Source organism: Bos grunniens, chromosome 25 (assembly GCF_055505025.1).
Source record: "Bos grunniens cultivar Pamir isolate PY7600 chromosome 25, Bosgru_T2T1.0, whole genome shotgun sequence".
NCBI classification, from domain to species: domain Eukaryota; kingdom Metazoa; phylum Chordata; class Mammalia; order Artiodactyla; family Bovidae; genus Bos; species Bos grunniens.
In genome coordinates, this window is record NC_141189.1 from 2107925 (window position 1) to 2123669 (window position 15745).

General features: G+C 61.9%; 1 protein-coding gene across 9 annotated transcripts; it reads left to right on the forward strand.

Annotated features, from left to right (window-relative positions):
- Positions 1 to 1125: 1125 nt before the first annotated feature.
- Positions 1126 to 11545, forward strand: BRAT1 (BRCA1 associated ATM activator 1). Of its 9 annotated transcripts, none has more exons than XM_086376770.1 (15): positions 1126 to 1375; positions 1974 to 2156; positions 2242 to 2384; positions 3695 to 3849; positions 5655 to 5802; positions 6258 to 6630; positions 6916 to 7032; positions 7240 to 7331; positions 8059 to 8177; positions 8253 to 8439; positions 8647 to 8720; positions 9256 to 9358; positions 9478 to 9576; positions 9725 to 9900; positions 10204 to 11545. In XM_086376770.1, the coding sequence occupies exons 3-15, from the start codon at positions 2258 to 2260 to the stop codon at positions 10876 to 10878; spliced, it is 2445 nt and encodes an 814-aa protein (XP_086232896.1). In that variant the 5' UTR covers positions 1126 to 1375; positions 1974 to 2156; positions 2242 to 2257; the 3' UTR covers positions 10879 to 11545. The 9 variants fall into 9 exon arrangements, with proteins under 9 accessions (XP_086232896.1, XP_086232897.1, XP_086232898.1 ...); XM_086376771.1 differs by having other exon boundaries at positions 10207 to 11545; XM_086376772.1 differs by having other exon boundaries at positions 8253 to 8403; positions 8650 to 8720.
- The last annotated feature ends 4200 nt before the right edge of the window (positions 11546 to 15745 follow it).

The window sequence follows — 15745 nt, forward strand, 5'->3', positions numbered from 1 at the left end:
ATTCATTACCAGCTAAGCCACAAGGGAAGCCCAAGAATATTGGAGTGGGTAGCCTATTCTCTGATGTAATCAAAAAAAAAAAAAAAAGATCTTACGCTCAACGGTTATAATGCAGTCACAAGACAAGAAAAAAAAAATAGAGTTTACGCTCATTGTATTCAGTGTGTATCATGATCTTTGGGCCTGTTGGGCTGCAAGGTTCATTTAAACTATTAGCAAGCATAATCTGCCCTTTCTCTTCCTACAGGCTTCCAAGGGCATTTACTCCGTTCCTCTGCCCTGCTGTATTTTTCCAGCCCAATCTTTATTATCTACAAGAACTCCCCTTGTCTAGAATGTAAGCTCTCCGGGGCAGGGCTTTGTTTTGCTTCCGACTGTACTGCTGTCCCTTGGAACAGTGTCTGGCACACAACAACTGATTAATCAGTAGGTATTTGGTGCCTGGCGGGTGACTTCTCTGTGCTTGTGTCCTCTGGGAAAGAAAGAGCTGCTGTGAAGACCATAGCGCCAAAGAATTGATGCTTTTAAACTGTGGTGCTGGAGAAGACTCTTGAGAATCCCTTGGACTGCAAGGAGATCCAATCAGTCCATCCTAAAGGAAATCAGTTCTAGGTGTTCATTGGGGGGACTGATACTGAAACTCCAATACTTTGGCCACCTGATGCAAAGAACTGACTCATTGGAAAAGACCCTGATGCTGGGAAAGATTGAAGGCGGGAGGAGAAGGGGACGACAGAGGAGGAGTTGGTTGGATGGCATCACCGACTCCATGGACATGAGTTTGAGTAAGCTCCGGGAGTTGGTGATGGACAGGGAGGCCTGGCGTGGGGCAGTCCATGGGGTCGCAAAGAGTCGGACACGACTGAGCGACGGAACTGAACTGAACTGAACCAAAAGTGCTTAGAGCAGCTGCGGGTTCCAAAGTGCGCACAGTGTGACACGGATGGAGTCCGCACACCGTGCAGGTGGTGTGGGCAGGGACAGTAAATGCATTCTGAACTTAGGATGAAACCCTTCTGTAAGTGGAGGAAGGTGTGCCTGCCGTGCGGCTAGCATTTTGCTTTGCTGGCCCGCTCAGACAGGCGGGCCTTTGGCCGGTGAGGCCGCGCCCCTTCCGCCGAAGGCCACGCCTTCCAGGCGCAAAGCCTGCTGGGTTCCGGTGCACACACCTCTGGGCGCCCTGGTCGGGTGACGGATCCAGGCAACGGGCTTGGCGGAGGCTTGTCCCGCTCCTCCTTAGCCCGTTCCCTGAGCCTGGGCCTTCGGGGCTCTCAGAGTGGCCTCCAGGGGCGTCCTCCCCGTCCTCGCCTCCTCCAGTCCCGGCGGGTCGCGCGGCCCAAGGCGGGGCCTGCGGCGGCTGAGGGAAGCGAAGCGGGTGAGGCGCGCACCCGGGGAGGGGTCGCGGTCGCTGTGGAGGGCCCGGCGGGGTCGAGGTTAGGGGCCAGGGCCTCTCGGGCCGTAGAACCGCCTGGGGCCCACGTGCGCGCCCCTGGACTGGGCCCCAGCACCACCGCAGCCGCCGGCCTGGCGTCCTCCGTGGGGTCCACGGGGATGGCGCCTTCCTCAAGAACTTAGCCTGGCCAGGGATGGACAGATGGACGTCCCAGGCTTGCTCTTGACCCCGGCAGACAGAGTCACTGGCCACGCCATCCTCCGGCGAGAACCCTCCCTAACCACAGGACCGACGGGTTCCCGGGCCCCCTCCCAGGCCAGACTCGCAGGTGCTCTTGCAGTCCCCGGAGGAACCGGCAGTGGGCAGAGCGCCTTCCCCTCCACACGCTGCTGGCTGCAGGGCTTTCACACTGACCCTGGGAGGGACAGACAGAAAAACACACACCTCCCAGCTGGACTGAGACCCTTACAGCTCTGACTGACCAGCCTCCTACACGTGGCTGGCCCCAGAACGCGCATGCGCCCCTGGCTCTGACAGGCCTGCAGCCTAGATCAATTTCAAGCTCGTTTCCTCCCACCAGAGTCCAGAGTTGGCTGCCTTTGAGCTCCTGAGGCCGCATGGTTTACCCCAGACTCCCGTCTCCACTGCCAGACTCGAGGGCTCCAGTTTGCTCTTGACAACCTCCAATCCTACCCCAGCCGAGGCTTCACTGCAGTCCTGGCAGCTAGGAGTTTTCCTCTGAAGAGTCATCACCTGGCCTGAGGTGAAAGTCCTGGGGCCTGGTGGGGCTGGGGGCTCCCTGTGACTAGGCGGGTGGGGTCTGGCCCTGCCTGACATCTCCTCTGCAGGAACCCCAGCCCCATCATGGACCCAGAGTGTGCCCGGCTCCTCCCGGCTCTCTGTGATGTCCTGGCAGACCCCAGGCAGCCGGTGGCAGATGACACTTGTTTGGAGAAGCTGCTGGACTGGTTTAAAGCAGTCACTGAAGCAGGTAGGGTGAAGGCGTCTGCCGACTCTCCCCGAAGGCTGGAGGGTGCAGGGCTCCCCTGTGGTAGGAAGAGGCCGTCTGTCTGGGGTCGTTCCTGTACATCTTAGAGAGTCTCCCTGGCTTTTCATATTTCCTTACCCACAAATTAGGGTTAGGGTTAGGGTATATAGGCTTTCCTGGTGGCTCAGTAAGGCCCATCTGCCAATGCAGGAGACTCGGGTTCAACCCTGGGTCAGAAAGATCCCTTGGAGAAGGAAATGACAACCCACTCCAGTATTCTTGCCTGGAGAAGCCCGTGGACAGAGGAGCCTGGTGGGCTACAGTCCATGGGGTCACAAAGTCAGAAACAACTTAGTGACTAAATAACAGCAATGGGTGCGTGCACACACACATGCACACTCTTTTTGAGAGTGTTTTCCATTATAGTTTATTACAAGATGTTGAATATAATTCCCAGTGCTATACAGTAGGCCCTGTTGTTTATTTTAAATGTAGTCGTTTGTATCTGCCAGTCTCAAACTCCTAATTTATCCCCCCACCTTCCCCTTTGGGAACCATAAGCTTGTTTTCTTTGTCTATGAATCTGTTTCTCTTTTGCAGACAAGTTAATTTGTGTCATTTTTTTAGATGCCACATGTAAGTGATATCAGCGATACTTGTCTGACTGACTTCACTTAGGACAGCAGTCTCTAGGTCCATCCATGTTGCGGACAGCAGTCTCTAGGTCCATCCATGTTGCGGACAGCAGTCTCTAGGTCCATCCATGTTGCTGCAATGGCATTGTTTCACTCTTTATATGACTGAGCAGCATTCCATTGTATGTATGCGATGGAACCACACCTTCTTTATCCCTTCCCCTGTTGACGGACATTCAGGTTGCTTCCACGTCTCGGCTGTTGTGAGCAGTGCTGCTGTGGGGTGTAGGCGTTTCAGGCGCCGTGTCTGGAGAAGAATGCCCGTTGCCTGTGTGTCTTGCTGTAGCACTCTCCGTTTAAGAGAGGATTACCCACTAGAGAGGCGAAGACTGTCTGCTGCTCTTGTTTGTGTCTTTTTTTATCATCAGCAGGCCAGAACTTCTTTTCAGGTTTGCTGGCCATTTGTATTTCCTGTCCAAGTCCCTTGCCTGTTGTCGAGGTGTTGCTGAATTAGAGTAATGAGTCCTTTGAAGCAGTTGTTGCAAATACTTCCTCCCGGTTGGACTGCTGAGTCTAACAGCCTGAGAGAGGAGGTCTGGGAGTTGCCAGAAGAACGATCCCTTTTGGAGGCATGCATGGTGCCCTGGTAATGTGCGTCCCGGCTGGGCCTGTCCCCAGGCTCCAGTCTCCTGTTACTGCAGGATCACCCCTGCCTGGTAGAGCTGCTGTTCCATGTGCTGAAACCCCAGGACCTGAGTTCCAGAATCCTGTCCTTTGCGCTTCGCCTCGCAGGGATATTTGCAGCCCAGGAGAACTGCTTCCAGTACCTCCAGGTGAGCCTGGGCCTCCCACTTGCATGACCCGCCTTCCCGTGCAGGTGCACAGCAGTGGGGGCTGTCGTGACCCCCGAGTCTCTGAAACTCGCTTCGCCCCCGTGCCTTGATGTGTTCCACAGGGTTTTTATTCCTGGGTATAGTCCTCCTTTGAAAAATGGAGGAATGGATTGGAGTGAAGGGTGAACTTTTTGGAATCAGACAGAGCTGGGCTTGGGCCTCTGCACCCTTCGTGGGTGCCCCTCAGATCAGCAGTGCAAGCTCCCGAGGCCCTGCCCACCCCAGCTAACTGTGGGGCAGACTTTCCAGGGTGTTCTACACTGAAGCCTGTTATAGGAAATGACTTCACATCTGATCATCCTTCCGTACATACCTCAGCGTTTCCAGAATCATCTTCGGGTTATCCTGAGAGCCCTGGCCAGTTCACAGGTCAGGAGCTATTGCCTCTGTCTCCGGGTGAGGAGACAACGAAGGCTCAGTAGAGGAACCCCACAGGACCGGCAGGGTTCACAGCGGACCCTGAAAAGTCGGGCTGCTGGCGTGGTCTGTCACACCATCTGCTTCTCTGGAAACAGATCCTCAGTCCCAATCACGTGGGTTTTCCCAGCTTCTCTGACTTCCTGGGTGCTCCCCGGTTCCCGTCTCTTCTTCTCCATCTCCTCTTTTTCCTTCCTACAGCCAACCGTGGCTGTGGAGGCTTAGCAGGCCACAGGCTGCCCTTCTGTCTGGTGGCTGGCCCCTGCACACGGGGACAAGGGACACGGCAGGTTTGTGCCCTGCTTTGCAGAGGGAGCCTGCCCTGTGCCCTGGGCCCCTGGCATTGGCTTGGGCTCCAGTTCCCTTTTCAGCTTCCCTTTCACAGAACCCCAGGGCTGCTTGTTAGTGAGATGCTCAGCACGAGCCCCATCTGGGAAGGGGGCATGCAGACAGACGACACGAGGCTGGGAGCTGAGGCTTGGTGCCCTCCCACTGGCTACAGACTGCCCCCAGGAGGGCTGTAACTTTGGAGGGGCCATTTAGATGACAGGTGGTCCCACAGAGGGCCTCCCTGTGGGCTACAACCAGCAGCGGCGGCCCGTAAGGCCATTGTGGGGTCAGACTCATCCTCCAGTGACTGAAAGAGCGTCTCCTCGGCCCGGGAATCTCTCACCCAGAGTCTGAGATGACTAGAGGCACCCTGTCCCTTGAGGCTGGGGGCCAGCATTTTATTGTCAAGATAGACAAGGCTCTGAGCAAGTCGTGGCCCCAGGGAGGGGCTCTGGGGGAAAGAGGCAGGCCCTGTTTCCCACTTACTGTACTGGGCCCTGTGGGGAACAGGAACCTCGGGCACGTGGCAGGGGGTCAGGGAGGCATGCTTTTGTGCTGCAGGTGGACACCTGTGCGTGGATGGGCACTGAGTGGGGAGTCGGGCACTGCCTGCTGCGGGCGGGGGGCAGGGGGCAGCTTCAGGGCAGCGGGCTCGCAGCTGGGTCGGAAGGGCTTTGAGCAGGTGTATGTGCAGGGCAGGCCTGGCACACAGGGTGTGCTGGGGAGTCTGGGGTGGGGGACATCCGGAGGAGGGCACGTGCCCCGTGTGCCAAGTGCAGAGCCCAGTGGGCTGTGGAGACCTGCGGGGGTCTTCGGGCACAGAATGTCATGGTCAGAGGGGTCATTTGGCGTTTTGGCCGGTGTTTGTTGTGGGAGGGGCTTCCGGAGCAGACTGTGACCAGTTCAGGGCCTGAGTGTGACGCCCAGCCCTCCCTCCCAAGTTCTCTCCCTGGAAGGCCGAGCCGGACTCACTCGGCTCCTTCGTCCTCCACTTCCAGCAGGGGGAGCTGCTGCCTGGGCTCTTCGGGGAGCCGGGCCCCCTCGGGGCAGCGGCCTGGGCGGCCCCCTCCGTGCGCAGCGGCTGGATCCAGGGCCTGCACTCCCTGGCGCAGCACCCCAGTGCCTTGCGCTTCCTTGCCGACTCGGGTGAGTGCCCCGCCCACCCCCCCGCGCCTCTGCCCTCCCCGTCCCCGCACTGTGTGAGCCCCAGGGCCACGCTGGGCCACGCTGGGTTCTTCTGAATGGGAGAGTGGCCATGGTGTCACAGGGCTGTTGAGAGGATGTGACTCGGGGTGACCAAGTGTAGGGGCCCCTCTAGGCTGTGTGGTGTGCTCTGGTTTGTAGGTCAGACTCAGCAGCTGGGGTGGCTTTGAGACTGGTTAGAAGGCTCCAAAGTGGCGAGGGTTCTCAAGCCCCTGCCCCAGGAACCCCCAGCTGGTTCCAGCCTTCGAGCCGGGGGAGGCTGGGCCTCCCACCCTGCCTCCCCAATGGGCGGGATTCAGGCTCTGAAGCCCCTCAGTGTCTCCAGAGTCCCTGCTGCCCCATGGCACTGTCCCAGCTGAACCCTGTCTCTCCCCCCTCGCCCCGTTGTCCGCCCCCAGGTGCTGTTGACACCATCTTCTCCCTGCAGGGAGATCCCAGCCTGTTTGTGGCCTCCGCCGCCGGGCAGCTCCTGGTGCGTGTCCTGGACTTGGCCCTGTGCGGACCCGCTGAGGGGCGCATCTCCCTGCAGGCCTGGGACTGGCCGGCCTGTGCCCGGAAGATCGTGTGTCACCTCGAAGACTGCCTGCGCTCCAAGGCCACCCCGCGGGTCATGCAGGCCCTGCACGTCCTGACCACTGCGTTCGGGCACTGCCATGGCCTCTGGACGCAGGGCCTTTGGGTGCAGCTGAGCCCCCTCGTGGCCCGCCTGCTCGAGAAGGACCCCGTGCCGGCCCCGCACGCGCTCGTGGATCTCCTCCTCAGCGTGGCCCGGTCAGGCCCCCGGGCGCAGCTGCTGGCAGGGGGTAGGGGGGGTGGTGCTGCTCGTTTCCTTTGAGGTCTCAAGGTGGCCATCACACCCAGGGCCGCAGCTCATTGGCTCCTCAAGAAGGCTGCCCCGAGTCAGGGGAACCCCTCAGGGGGTCTGAAAGCCCGCACACTGGGAACGACTTCCGGTCTTGGGCCGGGCACGCCCAGCACCACGGGGCACAGCTGCCCACTGGGCGTGGTGTGGGCTGGACAGAGGAGTGACGCTGGCTTCTGGGGCCTCCCCTGCAGCTCTTCCATGCTGAGCTCTGACCCTGGCCTGTGGGAGACGGCAGCACAGACCCTAAGCCACCTGAGCCCCACGCAGGCGGGGCCTCTGGCTGCGGGGATCCTGAAACTGCAGGACTGGTAAGGGCCAGGGTTCACGTTTTGCGGGGCAGGCAGTGAGGTCAGGGACCTCCCAGGACCCCTGCCCCTGGTTGAGTGCAGTCAGGAGGCTACGGGGTCGCTGTCTCCCGGTCCCCGGCTCTGACCCCTTGCCCCAGACTCACTGGGGGTGTTAGAGGGGCAGCCAGGGTGCCCGGGTCAGACGGCCTCACCCTGTCCTGTCTTCAGTCCCCAGGCGCTGAGGATCCAGGCCTTCGGCGTCCTCCTCCAGCCCTTGGCCTTTGTCCTGGAAGCCACTGCTCAGGCCCCCGGAATGCCAGGTAGGCTGTCGGGGAAGGGTGGGCGGGTGCAGGAAGGCAGAACCCTGGGGTCCTGAGCGTGTCCTTGGGGCTGGGGCAGGCCGGTGGGCATCAGGTACCTGGCTTGCCTCCCCACCCAGGAGTGAAGCTGGCAGGGCTGTGGGCTGCCATTTCGGCAGTGCCTCCCCACCCAGGAGTGAAGCTGGCAGGGCTGTGGGCTGCCGTTTCGGCGGTGCCTGGCTTGTGTGTCATTAGGAGTTGGTAGGGCAGCGTCCCCCTCCCCACCCTGTGGCACCATCGAGGGTGGCCCCGGAGCCGCCAACCCTGCAGTCGGTGGTGGTTCCTGGGGCCTTGGCCGCGTGGAGCGTTCCTGACCCACATCGGGTGCCTGGGCCTGGCACTCGTCCTCCCAGACTGTCTGTTCTGTGATGGGAAAGTGGGTCTCCTCTGCCGCAGCTTGTCTTGCTTCAGTTGCATGGTGGTTTGGGGGTTAGACACAGGGAGCCCACTGTGCCCAGTAGCCCCACGTCGAGGGAGAGAGGGGCCTTCTGACCAGCAGAAGCCAGCCCCTGCACAGGCTGCCGGGAGAGTGGGACTCCACTCTAGAGCCCTGCAGACAGGTTCAGACCACATGTCACCCGGCATGGCCACTGCTCGGAGCCGCCCGCCCAGTCTGTGGTGGGACTCAGTGACCGGCAGCCTCACGGGAGGCGCCCACTCATTGGGAGCCATGTCCGGTTGTCCCCAGGCTTGCTGGAGGGGGCCGCAGGCGACCTGATGGCCATGGACACGCTCCCGCCCTCCAAGTCGGCGTGCGTGGGTCTCCTGTGCAGCGCCCTGGCCCACCTGGAGCTGCTGCAGCCCCTGGTAGGTGTGGCCCGGCCCGCGTCTGCCCTGGCAGCGGGACTTGTGGCTGGCACTGACGCTCCCGCCCCACCCCAGCCCCAGCGCCCCTCGCCCTGGCCCCAGGCGCCCCTGCTTGCAGCTGTGGTGGCGATACTCCGACTCTGCAATGGCTCAGCAGCCCCCAGCTCCGAGGCGGGTGGCCGCCTGTGCGCGATGCTGGGGGGCTGCGTCCGCGTCCAGCGAGCTGCCCTGGATTTCCTGGGGGTCCTGTCTCAGGGATTGGGTAAGTGAGAATGCGTTCTCTTGCACAGCTCAGGCATTGCTCAGTGGCGTCCCGGGACCGCTGTCCTCTCCTGTCTCCTCCCAGGAGGGGCCGGGATTCAGCTGCCTGAGGGGGTCTGTGCCCCTGTTCTCCTTGGGCTGACACCTCTGGGCGGGGGAGGCCCCAGGGCGGCAGGCTGGGCACTTCATCCATCCACGTTCGTCTCAGGCCCCCAGGAGTTGGTGACACAGGTGTTTGCCATCCTGCTGGAGTACCTCGTGAGCCCCGACTCCAGCCCCACGGTACGGGCGGGGCGGGCGTGGGTGGGCAGGCAGCTGCTTGGGGCTCGGCCGGGCCTGGGGCTGGTGGAGATTGAGGGAGGGGCCACGGGAAGCAGGGAGAGGGCCCAGTCTTCCCAGGAGTTCTCTTTGAGAGACAGGTGGGCCTAACGCGCGGGGACCAAGCTCCCTGAGGTTCCCTGCGAGCCTCCCTGTTCCCACAGCCCCAGAGCTGTTATGCTGTGAGGTGGAGGGTCAGAGGTTCATGCGCTGAGCAGGCGGCGACGTGGGGGTGGTTAGATGGCAGGCCTTCAGGAAAAGGCCCTGGTGGGCCCGCCTGACCCCGGAACCAGGGGTCCCGAGGAGAGCCGCCCTCCTCTTCTCCATCTCATGTTGATGCCCGTCTGCCTCCTTCAGAGGCTCCTGCCTCACAGAAGCTGGGCCCAGGTCCCCTCTCACCCTGCACGCCATCCCCATCGCACAGCCCAGGGCCGGGCGGGCGCGGAGGGCGCTGGGTGGGGCGGGGGCCGGCTCACCCCTGCCTGCCCTGCTGCACCAGGTTCTGAAGAAGGCCTTCCAGGCCACACTCCGCTGGCTCCTGAGCTCAGCCGCACCTCCCGGCTGCTGTGACCTGGAGCCCTACGCCCAGCTGGTCCTCGGAGGTGACCCTCGCCGCCCCGGGGAGCCGAGGGATGTGCAGGGCGGGGTGGTGGGCCGGGGCGGGTGGGGGAGGCTGCGGGCAGGGCCCGTCGGCGCCCCCCGAGCCGTCCCTCCATCCTAGAGCTGCTCTCCGTGCTGCGGAAGCGCCTGTGCAGCCCCTGCTGGGAGGTGAGGGACTCGGGCCTCGAGTTCCTGACCCAGATGACCAGACACCGGGGAGGTGAGCACAGGCTTCAGGGGCTGGCCTGGCCTTGGCACTGCCCCCCGGTCGTGGGAACTTGGGGCCCCCTTGGCTGCCTTTGGGGGAGCGAGGCGGGGCCGTGGACTCAGCGCTTGGTCACCACTGCTTGTGGCTCTTGGACCCTCAGGGCAGGCCGGCTTCAGACAGGCGCTGCTGGCCTCGGAGGTGCCCGAGCTCACCAGGCAGCTCCTGCAAGACCCCGAGAGTTACGTCCGTGCAAGCGCAGTGGCCGCCGTGGGGCAGCTGTCCAGCTGGGGGCTGCTCGCCGCCCCCTCCAGCCCTGAGCACGCAGCCACCCCGCAGGTAGGACACGGTGGGCCCCGCGGCCCCATGGCCCCACCCTGGCCAGCATCCTGATAGCCAGGGTGAAGCGGGTCTGCCACGGGTGTGGGTAGGGCCTGCGAGTCTCCCGCTCGGCCTCCTACACCCCTGTCACTTGGACATGGTCACCCCCATTTGACAGATGAGCAAGTGGGGGGCCCAGGGGCACGTGGCCTGAAGGAGGCAGAGCAGGCCGAGCCGCATCGCTCACCCGGGGTCCCTCGGGGGTCCGCCTTGCCGCCCCCGTGCCCGGCCCCCCCACCCTCCTCGCACTCTGTCTTCCAGAAGACCCCACTCGAGGAGCTTCTGCTTGTCCTGACCACGGACTCGGAGGGGTTCCCCCGGCGGGCCGTCATGCGGGTCTTCACAGAGTGGCTGCGGGACGGCTACGCAGACGTGGCCGAGGACCCGGAGCGGTTTGTGGCCCGAGTGCTGCAGGCGGCGAGCGGGGACCTGGACTGGGAGGTGCGCGTCCAGGGCCTGGAGCTGGCACTGGCGTTCCTGGAGCAGCTGCTGGGCCCCTGCGGCCCCTCCGCGGCAGCCCCACCCGGCGCACTGGCCCAGGCCCTGCAGGCGCTCTGCCGGGTCCAGCTCTTCGAGTTCGCCTTCCGGTCCTTGTTTGACTGTGACCGCCCCGTGGCCCAGAAGTCCTGTGACCTCCTCCTCTTCCTGAGGGCCAAGGCCACTCCCCCCAGCAACTCGCAGGAGGTGGGGGATGGTCCCGACGTGACGTCCGTGGAGGCCGCCCTACGGAGGTGGCAGGCCGGTGAACAGGGTCAGCCCCTGGGGGAGCTGGCGCCCGAGGCCGTCCTGGCCGTACTGAGGTCCATGGACCTGGAGGCCCTACAGGACACCCTGGCTGAGAGCAGTGACCACGTGGAGAGGAGCCCCCAGTCCCTCCTGCAGGACATGCTGGCCACTGTGGGCGTCCTGGGAGATAACGAGGCCGACTGCTACTGACCAGCCGAGCAGCGCCTCCCCAGGACCCTCCCCACGGCCCTCCCTCGGGCCCTGCCCTCCCCGGGCCCCTGCTGTGGCCCCACGGCCCTCCCTTAGGCCCTGCCCGCCCCGGAACCCTGCTGCGGCCCCACGGCCCTCCCCGGGACCCTACTGTGGCCCCACGGCCCTCCCTCGGGCCCTGCCCGCCCTGGGACCTTGCTGCGGCCCCACGGCCCTCCCCGGGACCCTACTGCGGCCCCACGGCCCTCCCTCGGGCCCTGCCCGCCCCGGAACCCTGCTGCGGCCCCACGGCCCTCCCCGGGACCCTACTGTGGCCCCACGGCCCTCCCTCGGGCCCTGCCCGCCCTGGGACCTTGCTGCGGCCCCACGGCCCTCCCCGGGACCCTACTGCGGCCCCACGGCCCTCCCTCGGGCCCTGCCCTCCCCAGGACCCTGCTGTGGCCCCACGGCCCTCCCTCGGGCCCTGCCCACCCCGGGACCTTGCTGCGGCCCCACGGCCCTTCCTTGGGCTCTACCCTCCCAGCGGCTCTGGTCTGGATGGGTGCCCAGGGGACCCTCCAGGGGATCCAGGACCAGGCGAGCCCAGCAAGGTCAAGGAGTCCCCATTTTGATGTATTGTTGAAGAAATGGCTCATTTTCTACTCAAAATAAATGTCTTGTGACCGTGCCGGTGGGTCACACGACTCTGAGCCGGCCCAGGGGTAGTCCAGGCCCCTGGGGCTCAGAGACACAGCTGGGGAGGGCCCTCTGCACGGGGGCACGTGCTTCCTTGGCCTAGGGTGGGGGTTCCTCTGCTTAGATCCCGCCATGCCCCAGGGACACCCAGGGTCAGAGAGCCAACAGCTCAGGCTGGAGAGTGTGGCCTTGGCCTCTGGGCCCTGAGGCTAAGTGACCCCAGGCCCAACCAAGCCAGATTTTCAGTCTCCAAACCCCCCAACCTTGTAGCAGTTCAGCACTCACAGGCGACGGAGTTGCTTGTGACATCAGCCGAGTCTAGCTCCAGGCTGGTCCTCGGGACTGGGCAGAAGGTACTCCAGTCCAGCTCTGCCACCTCTCGGCCGTGTGGGCCTGGGTGAACCTGCTTCCTCATCTGTGAAATGGGGATTTTACTGTCTGCCTCCCGGAGGTGAGCCTCAGTGTTCTAAAGCACACTGCACAGTCAAGAAATCTCAAGAGAAACTTAAAAATATTTTTTAACTGAATGAGAATGAAATTATAGCTTATCAAAATTTATGGACTGCAGCGAAGCAGTGCTCAGGGGGTATTTATAGCATTGAATACACGTATGAGAAAAGAAGAAAGATCTAAGATCAAAGAACTAAGCTTCTACCTTAGGAAACCAGGAAGAGAACAAATTCAACCCAAAGTAAGGCCAGGAAAAGAAATAATAAAGGAGCAGAAATCAGTGAAAACAGGAAATTGATAGAGGAAATCATGAAACCGACAATTGGTTCTTAGAAGAAATCAAGAAAGTCAGTAGGCCTTGAGCCAGTCCTCCCTGGTGGCTCATTGGTAAAGAACCGCCTGCCAATGCAGGAGGTCAGGGTTTGATCCCTGGGTCGGGAAGGTCCCCTGGTGAAGGAAGTGCAACCCACCCCAGAATTCTTGCCTAGGAAATCCCATGGACAGAGGAGCCTGGCGGGCTGCAGTCTATGGTGTCCCAAAAGAGTCAGACAGGACTTGGCGACTAAACAACAAAGGCCTGTAGCTAGGCTAAGAAAAAAAAAAAGACACAAATTACTCGTGTTAGAAGTAAAAGCGTGGGCTTCCCTGGTGGCCCAGTGGTTAAGAATCTACCTTGCCATGCAAAGGACAATGGTTCCAATCCCTGGTTGTGAAAGATCCTGCATGCCATGGGGCGGCTAAGCCTGTGCACCCAAACCATAGAGCCTGTGCGCCCTGGAGCCCCTGCTCCACAACAAGACAAGCCCGCAGACCGCAACAGGGACTGAAAGGTCACCGCAGTGACAACCCAGTAGGCGAGGAAGCAATGGAAACAGTGAGAGACTTTATTTTTTAGGGCTCCAAAATCACTGCAGATAGTGACTGCAGCCATGAAACTAAAAGACTCTTGCTCCTTGGAAGAAAAGCTATAACCAACCTAGACAACATATTAAAAAGCAGAGATATCACTTTGCCGACAAAGGTCCATCTAGTTAAAGCTATGGTTTTTCCAGTAGTCATGTATGGATGTGAGAGTTGGACTATAATGAAAGCTGAGCGCCGAAGAATTGATGCTTTTGAAATGTAGTGTTGAAGAAGACTCTTGAGAGTCCCTTGGACTGCAAGGAGATCCAGCCAGTCCATCCTAAAGGAAATCAGTCCTGAATATTCATTGGAAGGACCGATGCTGAAGCTGAAACTCCAATCCTTCGGCTACCTGATGGGAAGAATTGACTCACTGGAAAAGACCCGGATGCTGGGAAAGATTGAAGGCAGGAGGAGAAGGGGACAACAGAGGATGAGATGGCTGGATGGCATCACCAACTCAATGGACATGAGTTTGAGTAAGCTCCGGGAGTTGGTGATGGACAGGGAGGCCTGGTGTGCTGCGGTCCATGGGGTCACAAAGAGTCGGACACGACTGAGTGAACTGAACTGAACTGAACTGAACTGAGGCATAGTTACCCAGGAAGTAATGTTTGCAAACAGGTGTCCAAGGGGAGGGAAACAGGGAGCTCTGCTCCAGCCAGGCTCTGTGGCCATGCCCACCTGCTCCCACACATCGCAGCACCTGGGCGGCTCACCCCGCCTCTCTGAAGTGCTGTGGGCTCCCAGGAGGCAGCGGTGGTCCTCTCCACCGCCAGGCTCGGGCACAGGGTGGGTCTGTGGACAGCCACGCGCTCTGGCCTGTGCTGATTGCATGAGGCCCTTGGAAGAGGGTGTGTCTGTCAGCTACTGCTGCGTAACAAGCAATCTCAGGCCAGCAACTGAAAACCACGCTTTCTTGTATCTGAAGGGTCTTGAGGCCAACCTGGCAGGACTGCTGCTCTGGGCTCGTTCTGTGGCGGGTTGGGGGGTGGTAGGCTCAGCCAGGAGCCCCTGTGTCTCCTCCCCTTGCTGCAGACCAGCCCAGGCTTGTTCTCGTGCTACCGCAGAGCCCACGGGAGAGCAGGCAGGAGCACACCGCCCTGTGGCTGAGCCCCACATGGTGTCGCTGTCGCCTCCGGTGGCCAAGGCCAGTTACGGGGCGGGTTCCCTCCTTCACAGGCATTGTGGCACAGAGGATGGAGGTTCAGGCGGGGGTGCAAAATCGGTCGCTTTTGCGTTTGGTCTTCCAGTGGGTGGGCGGGTGGGGAGCACGGCTTCCTTGCCCCATGTAAGTGGAGGGTGGGTGGCCAGGCCTCGGTGCTCAGGGACCACTGACCTGTGGGATGGGCCTTCAGCCAGATGCCGGGACGACGGTCTGGCCTCACTGCAAGCTTCGGTGAGCCAGGCCTGTGCCTCAGGTGACTGTGCAGCCGGCATATAGGGTTTGTTGAATGACTGAGTGACCTTCGCCCTGGAGCATGTAGCCCAGAAGTTCCAGAGCCGCCTCCTCAGGTGCCAGCCTCATCCAGGCTGGGGCAGGGGCGGTATCTCCACTTCGGGGAGCACGCGCCCTTGCCTGCCGGTGGAGCTGGTGGATGCAGAGACCTCGAGGCCTGTCCCCTCCATTGAGGCCGTCTTCCCTGCTCCCGGCCGAGCTGAGATGTGTCGCCATGGAAACTGCTTGGCAAACACGCCAGCAGGCAGAGGCGGCAAACAGCAGCTCAGGCGCCTGTCGGAGTGAGGGTGGCGGGGACGGCGTGAGCAAGCAAGCTCGGCTGTGTGTGTGCCCGTGTGTGCACAGCCTGAGCGCCCTGTGTGTGGAGGGGCGTGTGTGCGGCACGCTGGGAGTGAGTGCAAGCATGCATGTGCATGCGTGTGTGTGCCTGGAGGCCAGCATGTCTGTGTGGACGTGCTCGGAGAGCCGTGTGCGGCAGGGACATGGGGTGTGTACAGGGGTGTGCATGCTGGGCTGTGACGCGTGGCAGTGCGCCCGCCTGGGCTGAGCGCTCACTATGGGCTGGGCGTTGCACTAGCCGCTCAGGGGAACACAAAACCCCCAGCGTGCTCTCACGGCCGGAGACAGACTGACCAGGTAATTGTGTGTTGGTGGCAGTGCGTGTCAGGAGGGCGCCTGGGAGGAAGTAGCCGTGGGGCCTGACACCTAAGTGAGGGGTGGGGGTCCTCCCTGTGAGGGCGAGGGGGTGGGACTGCAAGCAGAGACCTGGAGGTGAGACCAAGCGGGAGAGAAGGGGCCAGGGTGGACAGGGGGCAGTTAGGAGTGGCAGCCGGGCTCCGTGGTCCCCCACCAGGCTGGGGCTCACCCTGACTCGGGAATCCGTGCCGGGGTTGCAGGGGCTGGGTGCCTTCTAGGCTGAGGGACCCCAGAGGGAGAAAGAGGGTGGTGTCTGGGTCAGACAGAGCCGGCAAGCCTGGGACATGGCAGGCGGGGTGGCCAGGACCCTCACAGCTTGTGGGGAAGGCTGGGCTTCATCCTCAGATTCGGGGGGTCCTTGAAAGGCTCTGTGGCCACGTGGCTTCATCCCGCTCTGGGCGTGTGGTTGGACGGGCCATGGGAGGCCCGGCCTGGGGCGGGGGGCCGTCGAGGGGTGTCTCGGGGGCCGACCGGATGCAGCCTGGCCTCCTCAGGCAGCCTCTGCCTTCACCTGGGACCCTCCCCTCATCTCCTTCCCCAACCACTCCCACCCCTCCTGTGCCTGCCTGGAGAAGCTTCTGGACTGTGGGCTCTGAGTACTGAAACTGGCCACACAGCTGGGACCCCCGGAGGCAGGGCTCTGTGTGGCCAGGGCCCCGGGTCCTCACAGGCCTGCCCGGGGAG